The sequence below is a fragment of the Gavia stellata genome, chromosome 3 (genome assembly GCF_030936135.1).
Source record: "Gavia stellata isolate bGavSte3 chromosome 3, bGavSte3.hap2, whole genome shotgun sequence".
Lineage (NCBI taxonomy): Eukaryota > Metazoa > Chordata > Aves > Gaviiformes > Gaviidae > Gavia > Gavia stellata.
In genome coordinates this window covers 43,051,989-43,069,740 of record NC_082596.1, presented here as the reverse complement: position 1 = coordinate 43,069,740, position 17,752 = coordinate 43,051,989, and the positions used below count along the sequence as shown (strand labels likewise).

The following is a 17,752-nucleotide window of genomic DNA, read 5'->3' as shown; positions in this document are numbered from 1 at the left end:
CTAGAGAGCAACTCTAACTGTGTACAACGTGGGTAAATCACTTCCAAGGTGACAGGGGTCAGCAATTGTCGTTTACAAAGCTTTGAAGGTCGGGTCACTTGAAATGGACATCGCTTGTCACCCTGATCTGACAGCAACCTCTCAGAGCCAGTTCCTGCACTTGGCCTCAGAGGCCAGGACCTTGTGCAGCAAAGGTGATATGAGAAGCCCCTCTCTCTCTTCACATAAGAAGTAGACTATCAACAGAAATTCCTGAGAGCGAGCCATGCATTGGGTTGCAGAGTGATCTTAAAGGGATGTTCAGGAATGCCTCTCTGAGGATTTTTAGCTGCAGCCCAAACAAAACTTTGGAACAGAGATACCAGGATTTTTCCTCTGGAAAGAATTTGTAGGTTTTTTGAGCACGTTTGTAAAGAGCCCTTAAGGCCACTGGATAATAACAGGATTGTGTGGAATACACTTGCAGGCTGCGTGTGGTTCTCAGACCAGAGATTTCCCTCTGACCAACACAGATGTTGCACTGGTCTTCTCTCACTCTGACAGTCTGATGTTAACTGGTGAGTCTTTAGAGCAAAAGACAGGCAAAAATATTTTCAAACTCTGTTGGCCTGCTGCTAAGGTAATGGTAATTTTACTGCAGACCTGTGGATCCCACTTTTCCAGAATGTAGGCTGTATATGAAGGAGAACATAAAATGTGTCTAGTATTTTTGGTATGACTCTGGTTTGTGGACATTGCCCCTATTCCTCTTGGTCATCTACAGGCAACAGCCTAGCTCCTTCAGCACTAAAGCAACTGGCAAACCCTGGATTTTACTCATTGATTTTCATCTTGCCCGAGAGGTAATTTACCCAAAGAGCTCCTGATTCTTTGTTTGACAGTTCTTGAAATCATACTTGCTTCCGTTTGATAAGAGCTGCTGAAAACGTACGATGCAAATGCAGTGGACCTTTTGCATGTGTAAACTCTTCCTGCTTCTTACGCAAATCCGTTGATCTGCCATGTAGCACACACATGCATGGTGGCTGCGGTTAGGAAAATGATATTAGTTGTTACTGAACATACTCACGTCATACCTTTCAAACTGGTCAAAGCTTTGTCACAAAAACAGTCTTTCTTCTTTCCCGTGCAGTGCTGATACTTTCATTAATTCTTCTATGATCTACAGCTTCATTGGCAACTCTTACTCTCTTCTTTCTGCCTTCTAAGGCTACAAATTAAAATTATAATAAACCTAGAATAAAATCAATAGAGATTTTTGATGCAGTGCTTTAATCCCTCTCTCTCCTCTCTTTCTTAAGGGGAAAAGGGAAAGTCCTAAATCAGAATTAATTTTAACTCTTATTTGGCATTGGGAAATTGCCACTGCAGTCTCGCCATATTCCTTTTCAGGTTTCTTTAATTTTTAATGATACCTTCTAATGTTCCAGTGCATAATTATATATGTTACTTTAATAATTCTCTTTTTCCCCGTGCGTCTGCTTTGACTACATAGCTGCTTGACTGGAGCGAGAGGAATACGTTTTTGCAGCCTTTCCTGACTTCACCTTTAGGATAAGCACTGCTGCAAACTGATATATCACTTGACGATTAAAATGTGACTGTTTCGCAACAGTTTTCAATTGCCAGGTACAAAGGGTCTACACCTTCTTCACAGACAGAGAGTCCCGTGAAGATGAACTCTCTTTTTAAAAACTCTGTGATCAAGAAGTGTATTTTACTTTATTATGCGTCTGGACATTATTGAAAGGAACCTGGTTTTGGTTAATCCCAGATCAAAGACAATCTTGTCCAGATCAGTAACATGTGTTTGCTTCAAACCTTTCAAAGCTGCAGGCTGTTTTTAGCGAGGCTCTTCCCTAGAAACTGAGAATTACCAAATTTAAGGCAGTGTGAACCTCAGGATATGCTCCATTATTTCCTCTGCTTAAACTTCAGGAGGAGGATGCTCCCTCCCACCCTAAGTTCTTTGGACTCATTTCCAGTCTGGTTTTCAGGCTGCTTTGGCAGGAGCATCCCACCGAGCACTGGGCCTGAGCTGGTGGGCAGCCGAGAGCAGCTCTGAGGCCACTGTCCCCCACCCGCCATGCAAAAGATGAGGGATGTGGCCGGGATGTCCTGTTCACAGCTGGACCCTCAGGGGTAGCATCCCAGCCCCGGGGAGCGAGCGCAGCGGTTCAACCCCACTTGTCTGGCAGGCAGCAGCAATACAGAGGGAATTTCGAAGCTGCCTTTATGCACAAATCCCTGCCTTCTGCTGCCTGCGGTCTCACGTGTAGTATTATAGTATGGATCCAGAAAAAAGTAAAAAGCCACATGTCAACACAAAGGGAAATCTTTCAAAAGTATACCTAAACCATCTCTATGTAATCATTTCTACATGATTTTGGTTTAAAATCATCAATAAAATAGGGCTGGAGAGGATTGGGAAGGTTCTTAGCCTAGTTGTTTCTCATTATTTTGGAAATTGTAGGTCACACCCTTTTCTTTTTTTCCCAGAGTTTACTTCATTTGTAACCAAATAAAAACTAGGCTTAACTTTGAATACTGATTCATCACTTATATTTTTTTCCCCGTTTTGCTTGCCAGCTTTGCAGGCGAGTGAGGATATGTGAGTTTGGATTTACTGATAGTTTTCAGGTGTCTCATAAGCCACCTATATCCATGAAAACTGTCCTAACCCAGTTCTTCCCCTTTTCCACCCTGTGTTCTTACCCCTTTGTCATTCACATTAACCACATGTGCATCCTTGGTCCTTTCAGTGGAGACTGAAGCAAAGGCAGGCATTTAAAAACTTCTCTGTAGCATTTGCATGTTGTCTTCCCCATCATTTAAGGTCTTACCCTATTACTAATGCACCTTTCATTTCCCTGCTTATACTTACTATTTGTAGCACTTTTTGTGGGTGGGCTCTTCTGATTTTTGTCATATTGGGTTTTTTTTTATATTTTTTAATTTGACTTTATAATTTTTGTGTGTTTCTGAGCATGTACAATTTGGCCACATTGATCATCTGGCAAAGGCCTTGGGAGTCTGAGGAGGTCCCTGCTGACTGGAAGCCAGCCAGTGTTATTCCAATCTACAAAAAGGGCATGAGGGAAGACCCAGGGAACTACGGACCTGTTAGTCTAACCTCAGTTCCTGGAAATATTATGGAGAAGATTATACTGGGTACTACTGAAAGGCATTTAAAGAATAATGCAATCATCAGGTACAGTCAACATGGATTCACAAAGGGAGCGTCCTGTTCAACTAATTTGATATCCTTCTATGATAATGTCACCCACCTAGTGGATGAAGGCAAGGCGGTGGATGTAGTTTTTCTGGATTTTAGTAAGGCTTTTGATACTGTCCTTCACAGCATCCTTCTGGACAAGTACAACTGTGGGATGAGTGGTTTCACAGTGCACTGGGTGAAGAACTGGCTGAAGGGCAGAGCTTAAAGTGTTGTAGTGAATGGGACTGCATCTGGCTGGTGACCAGTCACCAGCGGTGTTCCTCAGGGTTAAATTCTAGGGCCAGTTCTGTTCAATATATTTATCAATGCTCTGGATGCAGGAGTTGAATGCACCATTAGCAAGTTTGCTGATGATACCAAACTGGGAGGTGCTGTTGACTTTCTTGAGGGACAGGAGGCCTTGCAGAGGGATCTAGATAGATTGGAGCATTGGGCCATGATTAATGGGATGAAATTTAACAAGTCCAAATGCCAGATCCTGCACCTAGGACAGAGTAATGATCAGCACAAGTATAAATTGGGAGAGGAGTGTCTGGAGAGCAGCCCTGCAGAAAGGGATCTGGGGGTGCTGGTCGACAGCCGGCTCACTGTGAGTCAGCAGTGTGCCCTGGCAGCCAAGAGGGCAAACCGTGTCCTGGGGTGCATCAAACACAGCATAACCAGCCGGTCAGAAGAGGTGGTTATCCCGCTGTATTCAGCCTTGGGGCCGCCTCACCTTGAGTACTGTGTGCAGTTCTGGGCCCCACAATTTAAGAAGGATGTGAAGGTCCTGGAACGCATCCAGAGGAGGGCAGCAAAGCTGGTGAAAGGGCTGGAAGGCATGTCCTGTGAGGAGCAGCTAAGGACTTTGGGCTTGTCTAGTTTGGAGAAAACGAGGCTGAGGGGTGACCTCATTGCTCTCTACAGCCTCCTGAGGAGGAGAAGTGGAGAGGGAGGTGCTGATCTCTTCTCCCTGGTATCCAGTGATAGGACGCATGGGAATGGTTCAAAGCTGCGGCAGGGGAGGTTCAGACTGGACATTAGAAAGCTTTTCTTTACCGAGAGGGTGGTCAAACACTGGAACAGGCTTCCTAGAGAGGTGGTTGATGCCCCAAGCCTGTCAGTGTTTAAGAGGCATTTGGGCAACGCTCTTAATAATTTGCTTTACCTTTTGGTCAGCCCTGAAGTGGTCAGGCAGTTGGACTAGATGATTGTTGTAGGTCCCTTCCAACTGAAATAGTCTATTCTAGTCTCAATTTTTCTCATCGGGCACTGTCTTTACAATAAGTGTGATTTGCCCTTGCACTTGTAATTGCTGAAGTTTTTTGATGGTGGGGTTGTTCCTGAGACTTTTTTCCCTTGAGGTTGTACCTGTCAGCCCTCCAGGTTGTTTAAAACTTGCTTTTCTAATTAAAAACAAAATCTTCATATTTTGTTATTCTTTCATTCCCTTTCATACTCATTCTACTCTGTTTCATGATCCCTGTCACTTAATTTTCCTTCTCAACATGGTATAATGCATTCTTAGCATGATGTAAAAAACGTCCTATCAGGCTGACCCTAAGCGAACCCATCTGGCTTCTTTAGTATTCCGCATTTTTACATAGAGCCTGGGAATGCACAAGCAGAATCCAGTACATACAGCAGAATTCAGTGTTGCCGTAACCCCCTCTCTGCATGAAGAAACAGCATTGCAAACTATGTGTAAAACATGCCTTGTTTGAAATAACTCTTGCAAAAGAGGATCACAGACCTTTGGAATGGAAGTTTAAATCAAGCGTGTCTTTGAGTTGAAAAACAGAGCTATGAAGGAATCCAGAAGTTCTCTGGTTTTGCAGAAAAGAAAATACATGAAAATAGCTGAGTTTCACCTTTTGGAAAAAAGCACAGATCTGCCCATCCCTCTACGTGCTGTTTAACGTCAGCTGTGGTGTTTCACCAAGGAAGCCTTTGAGTTGTGACCAAGTGCTTTTGCTTTTCAGAAGGTGTAGCTGTTCTGTGACAGTAGGTTCTCTCCTCCCTACTTCAAAGTCCTCCGCTGCTTTTGCCTCTTTCCCCGAACACCTTCAGAAGCAAAAAGAATGGGTCAGAAAGTAGGGAAGTTTTCAAAGCAACATCCTATGTGTCACACTTTTGCTACAATTTTCTTTCAGGATTTTGAGAGAGTTTTATACCTACTTGTGAAATGATCCACAAGTGTTCCAGAAAGTTAAATAGTTACCCTGTTTTACAGGTAGAAAGAGCAGAAACAGAGAGGAAAGAGCACTGCCAGCTGAAATCACACCCCAACTGGGTGACAGGGCTGTCTGTAGAACTGTGGCTCCAAGTCATTCATTTATTGCGTGACTTTTAGCTGAAGCTTTACAGTACAGAGGCTGTCTTGAGGGGTGATTTATTTCTTCCAGAAGACTTTTCTTCCATGCTTACCCTGGGTGCATAATTCCTAGTATTTAGAGATTTGTTGGTTTGTTGTTTTTAAAAGGATTTAAACTGGGTATTTCTAGAAGCATGTCAGTAGGTCATTAAAGGTGAAGGGGAAACTGCTCCCTTCTTGGTAGTTACACTTGTGCAGTGTAGGCAGAATCCTCTCTTAAAGGCCCCAAAACATATTCCAGAAGCCCAAATTAGCTTTCCCATCCTGCTCCTGAGTAGTAGTTACTTGTAGCCGAACAGTCTTGACAGGTACCAATGATCATTAAAAGAGGGGGGAAAAGGCTTTAATTTTCTTTTGTTCCGATGAATTTTTCTACCTTTAACATATTATTTGGCAATGAAAACCCAACAATTATCATAAAGAGTTATCACATGGGCTCTGACACCCATTCACTTGATAAAAAAATGCTCTGTTTTTTTTTCTTTTCCCACAAGCAAAGGTTTAACGTGACCAGATGTGTGAATTCAGTTGTCCAGTTGCTGTGACTCCCCTCCTTCTCCCATTCAGAATTCCTTGCCCATTATTCTTTCCTACTTGGAAATTTTTTGCATGCCCAAATGCTTGCACATCTGTGGCTTCTTTGAATTTCTCTGATTCAATGCAGTCAAAACCATTATCCTGCAATTTCACAGAAATGTAGTTTGTATTTGCTGAAAACATAGTGGATTGTTTGATGTCACATTCTTCGTTTGTGACTAATCAGATGATTACTTCAGTGAGTCTGGCACAAACAAGAGGAAATAAAATGGTCTTTCCAATGGCTTCTCTTGGTTGGGCTTGGAAACTAAATATTGCTGTCACTAATGTCTCTTTTGTGAAGTGGTTCCTCATTCCGCAGCCAGCAGTTTGCCCAAATGTTAAACCTGTGCAGGGAAGCAGGAGGAAAGTTGATTCCTTTGTGATGGTTGATGTGGTTTTGGTGACGTTGGTGGACCTGTCTGCATTTTGGCCGGAACCTCCAAGCTGGCCAGTCCAATCTCAGCACTGATCTTAGAGCAAAACCTTCCCTTTCATCTCTCATTCCTCTCCAAACCCAAGTAATCGCATAGGGAGGAAAGAGGGGCAGAGCAGGCTCTAATCAAATACTACTCTTCTGTTTTGTCTGTAAGTCTCGAGTAAGGTTCTCCGTGGCAATTATTCACTAGTAGCTGCTTCCTTCATTATAAAACATCTTACTGATTTCTAGAAAATGTGAAATGCAGGTGTTCTTCATTCTCTTCATCATCAGAGTTTCTTTCTGGTTTAGTGTGAGAACCCGCCTGCATTGCACAAGGGCAATGTAACACCCTGCCCTGAAGAATCTATCAGTTTGTAAGAAGAGGTTTGCAGTGCGAGGAGGTGGGAGGGCAAGTGGCTCTATTTTTCCATTGCCTAAACCGAAAAAGAGGAACGAAGACCGTGTGGTTTTGTGTTGTAAGTGGTGGCAGTGCGTGCCTTCGCAGTACCCCTCGGGGACTTTTTAAAAATGGATAAGCGGAAGCGATGTTACTGTTTTCTTCAAGTTTGCTCAGGCGTTCCCGCCTGCTTTACTGCATGGCTGGAATGAGCACCTCTGGCGCTGAGAAGAGATCCGCGCGCTTGTATTCTCCTGAGGTGGAGAGGAAAGAGCCCGTATGAGTGTGCTGGGGACTGGCACTGGGGAAGGACCCTTACAGCTTTACTGCCGCTTCATTAGCAAATCCGAGAGCTTGTGCGTTCCCCAAACCATGTGGCCGAGAGCGACCTGTCTGTCACCCACCCACAGACGTCCTGGAGCAGTGCCTGCGGCACAGCCAGGACCGTGGGCCCTGCCTGCGAATGACCCATCACCAGAGGCTTACAAGGGAGAGAAAAACTGACAGCTCACAAGCACTGGGTTTATTTTTCTTCTTTTCCTAGCTCCTTTTAAACTTCTGGACAGAATGCGACCTACACATCAGTTTTATTGCTCTGATTTTAGAAACTATTCTTTCACTTTCTGTTTTTCTGAAGAGTAAAATGTTTTTCTTCAGGGGAAAAAAAAAAGTAGTCTGGGTAAATACTGAAAAAATCATCCTCAGTGCGTATTTTGAGGACATTTATCATCTTTAATTTGGTTTGGAAATTAATTTGGGCTGCTGAAATACAAATTAAATTTACTTATGATAGTATCTGAGAGCAGGCTGTTGCCAAACACTCCTCGTGTATGAACAGGTACGTGTTGTTGTAGAAGAAAATAAAGACAAAGTTGTTTGCCCTGTCTTAGTAATTGTTTCCTGATTGTCCAGGCCTATACTGGGTAAATAGAAAGTTGTGCTTTTTTTAACTCTATCTGCACTGTTGCTTCATCAATCATTAAAATGACACCTGTGTCTTGTTTAACTTAATTCCTTCCATTTTCTTAGTATTTGGAAAATAAACTGGTTAATAATTTGGGGAAGAGAATATTTTAGTAGAAATCTCAGGAACATTTTAATTAAGATTTTGTTTCAGGAAATGTCTCTAATACATATCTCTAATCCTGCCAGCTGTTATTCACCCAGGTAATTCTTTTGAGGCTGCTACTGTAACTAAGGTTTTGCAGGACTGGATCTACACATAGGTTTTCCATGGCAATCTCCCTTTCCTTGCTTCCATCTCAAAAAATGTTCCGAAGTTCCTGGTAATGAATAAATGGATGCGGCTTTGTTGATGCCTTGAAAGAACAGAGAGGTCAGACCCGCTGGTGGTGTTGTGTGGTGTTGAAATATGAAAAAAGTTGTTTCATTGTTACAGATTGCAGAAGGGATGGCATACATAGAAAGAAAAAATTACATCCATCGGGATTTGAGAGCAGCGAATGTTCTGGTTTCAGACTTACTGATGTGCAAAATTGCTGATTTTGGACTAGCAAGAGTCATCGAAGACAACGAATATACAGCAAGGGAAGGTATGTATTTTTATCTTTGTCTTTAAAACTTCAGCCTCTGGGAGGCAGTGAGGCTGTATCTAACGATAATATGGTCACCAAGGACAGAAAATGCCGTAACAACTTCCTAGAGGCAGCATTCTAATGCCAACAACTTTAAAAAAGAATAAGGAAACAAATAACCTTTCTGTGCTCCCTAGGCTTTTTGAAAAGTTTATTTTAAATAAATTTGAAGAACAAAGAAAATTGAGAGTACTTAACTGCACACAAGTTTTTCTAAATGGAACAAATTAATTGCACACCCACAGCTTCCATCCCACGGAATTAAATACCAAGAAAATACTATGTTATTTTCTTTTCACATCCTTCAATGCCATATGCACCTCCTTTCACTTAGGGAAAGGAAGGAGCCCTAGGGGTTGTAGTTGCTGGTAACAAGAAAACCTTCAGCAGAACTGATCACCTTTGAACTTGCTTTAGCAACTGCAGCATTGATTTGCATGTTCAGCAGCATTACTGCTACGTGTAGGGAAGGCTGGGTCCATGTCCCTGTTCAGCACACGCATGGGAGATAACATCACAGCAGAGTCCGGACTGGCAAGAGGGGAAATCATACTATTAAAGATATTTGTCTGGGTTTTGCCATGTGTGTTTTGCTAATGTTGCCAAGGATCCTTCCAAGAAGTCTGTAGTCGGTTTGCTGTAGTGAGAAGGTTTTATTTATGCTTCCGTGCACAGATTGCGTTAGGGTAACTTTTCTGAGCAGGTTTGTTGGCTGGCTTTCCCCCCCTCGTTTTAAAGACACTACCTCATATTTTCACACAGTCTGGATGGAAACTGTGGTAATGTAGGACGAGAGGGGAAAAACTAAGGTATGAGGAAGAAAGAGAACAATGCACTACAGTTGAGATTAAAGGAAGGTGAGCTATTCAGCAGTCACTGGGTAACAGTAATTCAACAGATCAGAGGGAAGGGTCCAATTAAGCAGTTTTCAGAGGTACGGAACCTGTATCTGTGGTTTTTAGCTAGCTCTGGACATTGTGTATTGATTAAATGAACCTTTCAGGTTATAAATTCTTTATGCCGAGTTTCTTTGATGTGTTTTCTGCCATTCAGAAAAGTTTCCTAGCTTACCTGGTATTTTGTGCTAGAATGATAGAGCAGACTAAAAAGGGCATAGAGAGAATCTGCTTGTATTACCATTCGTTGCCTGAAGAGCTAATGTAATATTCCCCAACAAAGGCTGCTTGAACTTTTCTTATTTAACTGGAAGGAGCTTGTTTTTATATGGGTTTTTTTGGACTCAGTTAATTAGACATGAAAGACAGTATTTTAAGATATGACTTGCCACTGCTTTTGCATCTATAGCTGAATGTGAAATGCATTACAGTGTATGTTGAAGCTAGACTGACTTTCTTTAAAATAGGAAAAGTTAGTTAAAGTCTTGACAAGTTCCAGCTGATGGGACTTGTAAGGTTGTTGCCTGACCACTGGACAGAAGGGAAAATGGTGACTGTAATTATAGTAGAAATTATGGTTGGACTTGATGATCTTACAGGTCTTTTCCAACCTTAATGATTCTGTGATTCTGTGATTCACCATACCGAAGAGTTAAAAGCTGCTATGTAACTTTCGGCATCTTATTTGCACCTCCAACACAGGACATGCAGTGTGGCATGTCCTGGCAGCACATCTCTGCTGGTAACTCTTGGACTGAAGGAGTTGCTGGTAACTTTGCGAATCTAGAGGTGTCATAGGCAAGTTGCTTAAGACCTTTTAGTGACTTAATATCAAGTGTTTAAATTTTCCTGTGATTGATTTAGACTATATGTTTTTTTAGGTGCAAAATTCCCTATTAAATGGACAGCACCAGAGGCGATTAACTATGGATCTTTCACTATTAAGTCTGATGTGTGGTCATTTGGGATTCTCCTGTATGAAATCGTTACTTATGGAAAGATTCCTTATCCAGGTATGGGCATGTGTTTATATCATTACTCTGTATTTATACTTTGGTGTTAAAAAGCAAGGAAAATACCCAGGGAAAGAGCTGGCATCTGACAGTAGTGACAGCAGTGATTTGGAAAATGTCTTGCGGGTAATGTTATTGCTTTGAAAACTTATATTCACCGTATGTGTAAACCACGTGCCTCTTTCTTTGGGGTAGATTTTAGCAAACAGATTAATGGCACCATGAACAAGTAGTCATTTTCATACATTCAAAAGGTGTTAGCAACTGCAGCAAATGCTGAATTGTCACAGATCACGGCTTTACAGTCAGCAGCACAGTCTCTAATGGTGCTGTGCAAGCTGCTGGGGTTTTTTAATATTGTAATATGTGAAAGTACTAAGAAAGTGTGTTTTCACAAGCAAATAGGCTGTAGTAATTTGTCAGTGTTAGCTAATCTAAACGAATACGAAAGCAGACCCTAAAGCAGCGTTGATGTACTGCTGGGGATATTTACTCTTCATTATTCCATATGGTTCAGGTACGAGACCACAGCGGAGTACATCAATCATAGCTGCATTAAGTAGCTGGGAAAGGTTTATGTGCTTTATGTTTCGTTTTTCTTTCTGTTAAACAAAATACATATTAATGTTTCCAGCACACAGAAACAACTTGTATGAAGGATATTTTTGCACACGAAATTGTCACATCTCAGGCATAGCTGATTAACTCGGGGTAGCAGACCACATTCATTTAAGCTTATGGAAAATTAACCTAAATTCTCTTATCTTGTGGGCAAATGGGGAAAGTACAGTCATATTCGTCTGTACTGCACATCTCATAGATGGAGTGACTTACGAGAAGAACCCTTAGGATCCTGCAGTTTACAGGCAGTAAAGGGAGAGCTGGTATTTCATCCAAGCAAAGCTTTCGCAGCACTTCCAGTGCAGCAGCTCTTGCTGTTTAAACAGTGAAAACATTTTCACCACCACTTCCTGAGCAGCTGGAATTCTGCATCCTGAACTGCCAGAGATGTCAAAGGGGCAGACCTGGGCAACCCGAGTCCCGGGTTCTGAAATGACAGGAGGCTCAACACCTCTGGGCACAGGGAGACCAGACCTCCCGCGAGACTCAGGCAGCAGGGAAGGGGTGTTGGCGGCCAACTTTACACCACGTTATGGAAGAACATATCAACTTTCCGTACAAGAGGCAGAGCCAAGCCAGACATTCTCATTGCTCAGTAAGGCTCCAGCCCAGGGAGGCACTTAAGCTCAAGAGCAGCCCCCTTAAACTTCAAGAGGTGATAGGGCTGCTTGCACAGCTAAGTGTTTAAACATATGCTCCGGGTTGGTTTTTAGGTAAGGGCTATAAAATATGTGACTGAGTAGCAGGTCCTCCTAAAGCTATTCTCAACACTGCTTATGTCCCCAGGAAGGATCAGATGGGAGCTGTATGCAGCTGAGTAATGCATGGTTCTTCCCACAGTCAGAATACTTTTTTCCCTTGTTAGCACATGCCTGCATATCCAGACAGTTGCCTACGCTGAGCTGGGCTCACAAGGTTATTTCTGGATGCCTTGAAAATTGTCCTTCCCTGCGCAAACCTACGAGCTCACCTGGAAACCAGCACTACAAAAATACAAAACCCAATCCAAGACTTAATTCCGCAGCTAAGTCTGCTCTCTCTTTGCCTCCATAAAACGTATCATATTTTTATTTTAAGGAAAAAATCAATCCATACAGCAGACACTGTACTGCTGTACTACTGTGTGAAAATATCTCTTCTGGGGAAGTCTGGGCAATATTTTTTTTTAATATGGGAGCATTTTTATGAGCACTGTAAATAGGCCATACGCTGTGGATTCATTTGTCAACCAGCAATTAGAAGCAGAAGCCTCTTACTGTATGCTGGAAGATTTTAATAGTTTGCAGGCATTGCTTGCATTAAACTGAAAGAGGGATATATGTCTATTTTAAATAGAAGTATAAATCGAAATAGCCTATTAGACTGAAGAATCAGAAGGACAGCAAAATAAATGGGTGACCGATTTACTTTACATGAAGAGATGTGACAGGTTTGGGCAAATTACCCCAGCATGGCAAGAGTAACCTAGTGATAGGTTGTAACCAGCAGCCACTGGAGAGAAACAGTAAATTGATTTTTCAATTCTAACAGGAATGCTTAAAAATATTACTTTCAATTATTAACCAGCTCCAGCAACTAGACAATATTCAGCATAAAGCTGCATATGAAACAGTTTAAGTTGAAACTGGCAAGTAGTTAATACCTGTGAAGAAAACCTAGGCAGGCAACTTGGTAGGAAGCATTTCCAGCCAAGAAGCTTGGGGCTTTTGTGACATTTGTTCTTAAATTCCAACAGCTGTTTCTCTTCTTGAGAAACTCAAAGCAATTAGTGGGACTATAGTTTCAGAAACTACCTCTGAAATATGAAACAAGTATCTGAATCTCTGGGCAAATAAGTTGAATTGGTTGTTAAAACTATTTTCCAGGTGATTATATAGTATGTTAACAGGTACCACAGTGTAATTAACAGACATGTACCAAACCTTTAGAGCTAATGATGTCCTTTGCTAGCATTTAAGAGGGTGTAAGTGTAACAAATACGCACATGGGATATATTTCTTTTACTGATTAGGATGTAGTTTTGATAAGACAGGTAATTCTCTAGACACACACACAAAAAAAGTTGAACAAGTAGCTATTTTGAGAGTACTGCATGGACTGTGGGGTAGACAGGTAAGGCTTTTTGTTTTAAATAAAACCCAAAACATGCAAGTATGTTCATGACATTGTATTTACTATGGAATACTCATAAAAGTATTTTCATTTTTTGTCTTGTGAACTTAAATGGTTATTTAACAGATAGTTTTGCTGCAGGTTAGCTGAAACACAGGCTTTGACCTTGGCATTCAGAATGTAAAAATCAGTCCTGCATACACTAGATCTAAGCACAATCCTGTAACGTACTTAAACACACAGAATCAGCCCTGTTCTGCGCAAAACCAGTAGCAGCAGTCTTCAAGTGTTACACACAGTTAACTAAGACTTTGCATAATATGAATAACTGTTTTACTGCATACATTATATACAATCCATTTCTTTAAGTTCAAGCAATCAGATCACTGTTCTCTATAAAATGCTTTATCGACTTTCTTCCTGTATTTATTTTGTCGTTACATAGAAGTAATTCCTTATTCTGTGACAACATGCCATTCCACTGCTACCTTCAAAATGCTGTTTTTCTACACACGTGTGCAATGTTAGCTCAGGAAAACTTCACTCATCCTTCCAAAGCGGAACTGAAAATACAAAAGATGTGCCCAAAGTAAGCACTCTGATCCAGACCCAGATTTCATGACTGACAGTAGTTCTAGAATTGGTTAAAGCCAAAAAGCTTGAACTGAAGTCAACCCTATGAACTACAGTCATTTTGAACAATCAAAGTAGTTATAAAGTTGTCATTTGGTTGTAATTCACATGTGTCCTTACCTACCAAGTGGCTTAAATCATAGCTTTAGTAGTCAGATAACACATACAACGATCTGCACAGTCTGCAGCGATGGAGCTGCACAATCACCAAGTACTCAGGGAGCACCACATCTGCATCTCCATTGCCGACCTTGCTCGGAGCAGGACCTGTCCCGCCTCCTCTCAGCAGAGTGTAGCTGCTCTCCCTGCACCTCTGGGGGACTCATGTAGGCAGGAGCAGTGAATGTCAGGCACGCACCTGACTGGAGGCCGAGCTGCCTGAGAAAAGCCCTGAGAAACTGTAGTCTCAGGCAGAACTGCACCATGTGGAGCATTTAGCCCGAGGAGTGGCCGGTGGCTGTGGGATCTGGAATACCCTTCTCAATAGAGGGAAAATCTTCACTGGTGGTAGCAAATATCTAGGCTGAAGCACAGGTGCTTCCTGCATGCCCAGTCATCAGAAGAAACAGCATTCACTAGAGTACAGAAAGCTTAGAGTCTGTGTCCTGGAGAAGGTAATCCTGACACAATTACTTCACTGGGTTGCATAAGATTTGCAGAGGAAGGGACAAGCTGAAAGGCAGGTTCTGGGTAGGAAGTGGTGAGCCTTTTTGTTGGCCCTGCCATAGCTGACCTTCTGAGAGCAGGTGTTGAAATCGTTCTGTGAACCAATCTCTCAAGGATTTAAAAAAGGGGGGGGGAAGGGGCACAGGGGGAAGAGAGGAGGAGGATGGAGTCCAGGGCAGGCCTCTTTCACATGACGTTAGTTGGCACGTGAGGCTCAGGATGCACTTCTGGTAGTTAAGAGTTCTTACCCTCTGAAAGAAAACCATAATGGGGAAACAAAGCAAAGCTCAGCACAGCTGGCAAGATGGTTTTGCACAATAGGAATAGGATGAGGAAGAAGGGAGGGGAAATTGCCTGTTACAAGAAATGGTATCATGAGTGACCACGTCCAGTATCTTGCAATCAACAGCACTTACTTACACAAAAGTTGATGTAGAAGAAAATTTGAAAATGTGTTACTACATTGGGCAGGGTGACTAGCAGCATGGTCAAACAGGTAGGCTGCTCTCTGTCTCAGTATGGCTGGGGTCTACAGCGAGCAGGTTAGAAGCTCTGCAGGTGGAGACAAAGGCTGATGCCAGGGTGGGCTTTTGCTGTGAATCTCACCACCGCTGGAAGCAGAACAAACAGGGGCAAGACTGGTCAGAGGAACAGAATGGAGCTGGTTCGGGGGACAAGAATTATGACCTCTCTCACAGTTTTGTTAGACTTGGCACTAAAGAGGTTGCTACACTCAACTGGGAAAACAGAAATCTTCCCCCAGGATTTTCAAAGCAAGTCCCTCGGTGCCGGTGTACACCTCAGCCTTCTTTATTGAACTTGTATTAGTAGCTATCATTAATAAGTAGTAATAGCCTTGTATTATTGGGTGAAGATCTTTAAAGTAAGTGAAGTAAATAAATAAAAAGAAAAAAATTGTTTCTTTAGGAATTGAGGTAATTTGATCAAAACTTTCTTTTTCTGTTGAAGGTATGAGCAATTCAGATGTGATGGTTGCCCTTCAGCGTGGATACCGAATGCCACGCATGGAAACCTGTCCAGCTGAACTTTACGATATCATGAAAACATGCTGGAAGGACAAAGCAGAAGAGAGGCCAACATTTGATTATCTACAGAGTGTGCTTGATGACTTCTACACAGCAACAGAAGGGCAGTATCAACAACAGCCATAGAACAAAGAACAATTTTTTCTATTGACATGGATCATTGTCACAGACTATTATTTGGACAGATTGCTCAAACCAATTACTTCATGAGTTTGGATGTCTTAACCAAGTGTGGAAGCTGAAATGCTGAAGGAAAGAGTAATTCCACAGAGAAATAATAATGTTTTTATTTGGTTAAAACAGTTCCTCTAAAGATTGAAGTTCTCCTTAAATGCTCTGTTTTGCATCTCCAGAAACATCTCAAACCAAGCAGGCTTTTTGGGTTGGGGAGGGAGAAGGAAGGAAAGAGATCATGCACTGGTAGAGTTTGACAAAGCCTTCTGAGGATCTAAGTCATGGCATACATTACAAGGAGATCTTTATAAAAGGGGCAAGAAGATGCATGAACAGCTGTTTCCAAAAGAAAAAGTCATGAAGGCGAATTTAAAGATTTAAGACATGGTGGTGTTCTTAAATTATCTTTTTTTTTTGAAATACAGCATATTGTGACAATTTTTTTTATATCCTTGTTATTTCACAGTAGTAATGGGAGTACTGTCACCTCTTGTAAGACTTTCTAAATGGCGTCATGGTTTCCTGTAAGGAAGAGTTATGTATGTAATTCTTTACATTGAAGATTATTCTGTTTTACTGCTGTATTACTCAAATTTAAAATAATTTTCAAAGCATTGCACAGCCATCACAGATGCAGAAGTGCAGTATGAACACACATGATGGCAGAAGCAGCAGCACACCTAGCTTTCTGTTCAACGGTTCAGTTTCCCACAAAGCCAAGGTCATCATCTGAAGTCCACAGGAAAGCACAGGATTTTGAAGGAAGTTAATACTTTCATTGCAGTTGCTGAGACTGTTACCAGTGAAAGTATTTTAATCTTAATTTGTAATCCTCTGTAATTATTCAAGAATATTCCTTATATTTTTGCTGCTTTAATCAACTAACCTGAAATCTGTTTTAAAGCTAAAACTAGCTCTAGCACTATCAAAAACAATCTGGAAATATGCAATAGGATATCAAGTTACACTGCAGCGACACTATAGGTTTGTTGCTCAGTATATAAATCTAATTCATAAAAGTGAATGCAGTTTGCCAAGATGTGCATATTGAATTGTTCTATCAAATTACTTACCAAAACAGCTGAGCTAGTGCAATTGCAATGTAACTACCACATAGATGATTACTTTTTTTTTTCCCTAAAGTCACACTGGTTCTTACAACTGAAACCCAGCACATCTTTGCCACCCCTCTGCCCAATTATTTAGGCAAATGGTACTTTGCAGAAGCTTAAAATCTTTCTGCTAAAGCTTCAGTGTGCCTGCAGTTGAAGTTCAGCAGCATAAATATTAATTGCTTTTCTTTTCCATTGGCTTCCTTCAATCAAACTGCACAGTTTAAGCAGACTATCAGTTAAATATGTAAATAGTTTCTATTGTATGGTGATTTTTAATTTTAATAAACACTTAATCTGAAGCAAGTTGTATGGTAATAATTTGAGATAAAGCAAATGGCTGATGTTCTATCCAGAGTGGTAGCTTCATGTGGAACAGGGGAACATCACCACTAACAAGATTATTTTGCAATGGTAAACATTAATGGATGCTGCTTTCCTTACATTTCCTTACATCAGCTTTGAGAAGCTGAACAGAACTGAACCAGCCATTTCTGCATCCTTAGTAGGGTTTCTTTTTGATGTGGAGGGCAGGAAGAGAGAAGTCAGTCCTCAGCTGTCCTTTAAAACTGCTTCTCAGAAGTCTTTAATGTAATAGCAACACAGTCCATTGCAACTATTTGGAAAACATTACAGTTAAAAATTGGTCAGTACTCCACTACAGGCTTCATTTCATTTTAAGGAAAAAAAATAGCTTAAGATAATGTAACCTTGTCTTTCAAACCATTTCCTGTAGCCAACCAAAGCGCTCTGGGAACATGGAAACAGCAGTTGCTCAGGAAATAAGAGGTTATAGTTGGTGTGTTAGCAAGAAGTGACAGACTATCAAGGTGTAGCACTAGATGGTTTGAAATGGTATTATAGAAAGTTTCCAGCATTAGCCTGTTGTGATGATTTTT

The 17,752-nt window shown here is 41.5% G+C and overlaps 1 protein-coding gene across 2 annotated transcripts in view; it reads left to right on the top strand.

Moving 5' to 3' along the window:
* Nucleotides 1-16,846, top strand: part of LYN (LYN proto-oncogene, Src family tyrosine kinase) — a 51,293-nt gene extending 34,447 nt beyond the window's left edge. For both annotated transcript variants that reach the window (XM_059815474.1, XM_059815473.1), the window contains exons 11-13: nt 8,385-8,538; nt 10,358-10,489; nt 15,491-16,846. In XM_059815474.1, coding sequence (XP_059671457.1) covers nt 8,385-8,538; nt 10,358-10,489; nt 15,491-15,693 — 489 coding nt within the window. In that variant the 3' untranslated portion in view covers nt 15,694-16,846. The remainder of the gene's footprint in view (nt 1-8,384; nt 8,539-10,357; nt 10,490-15,490) is intronic.
* The last annotated feature ends 906 nt before the right edge of the window (nt 16,847-17,752 follow it).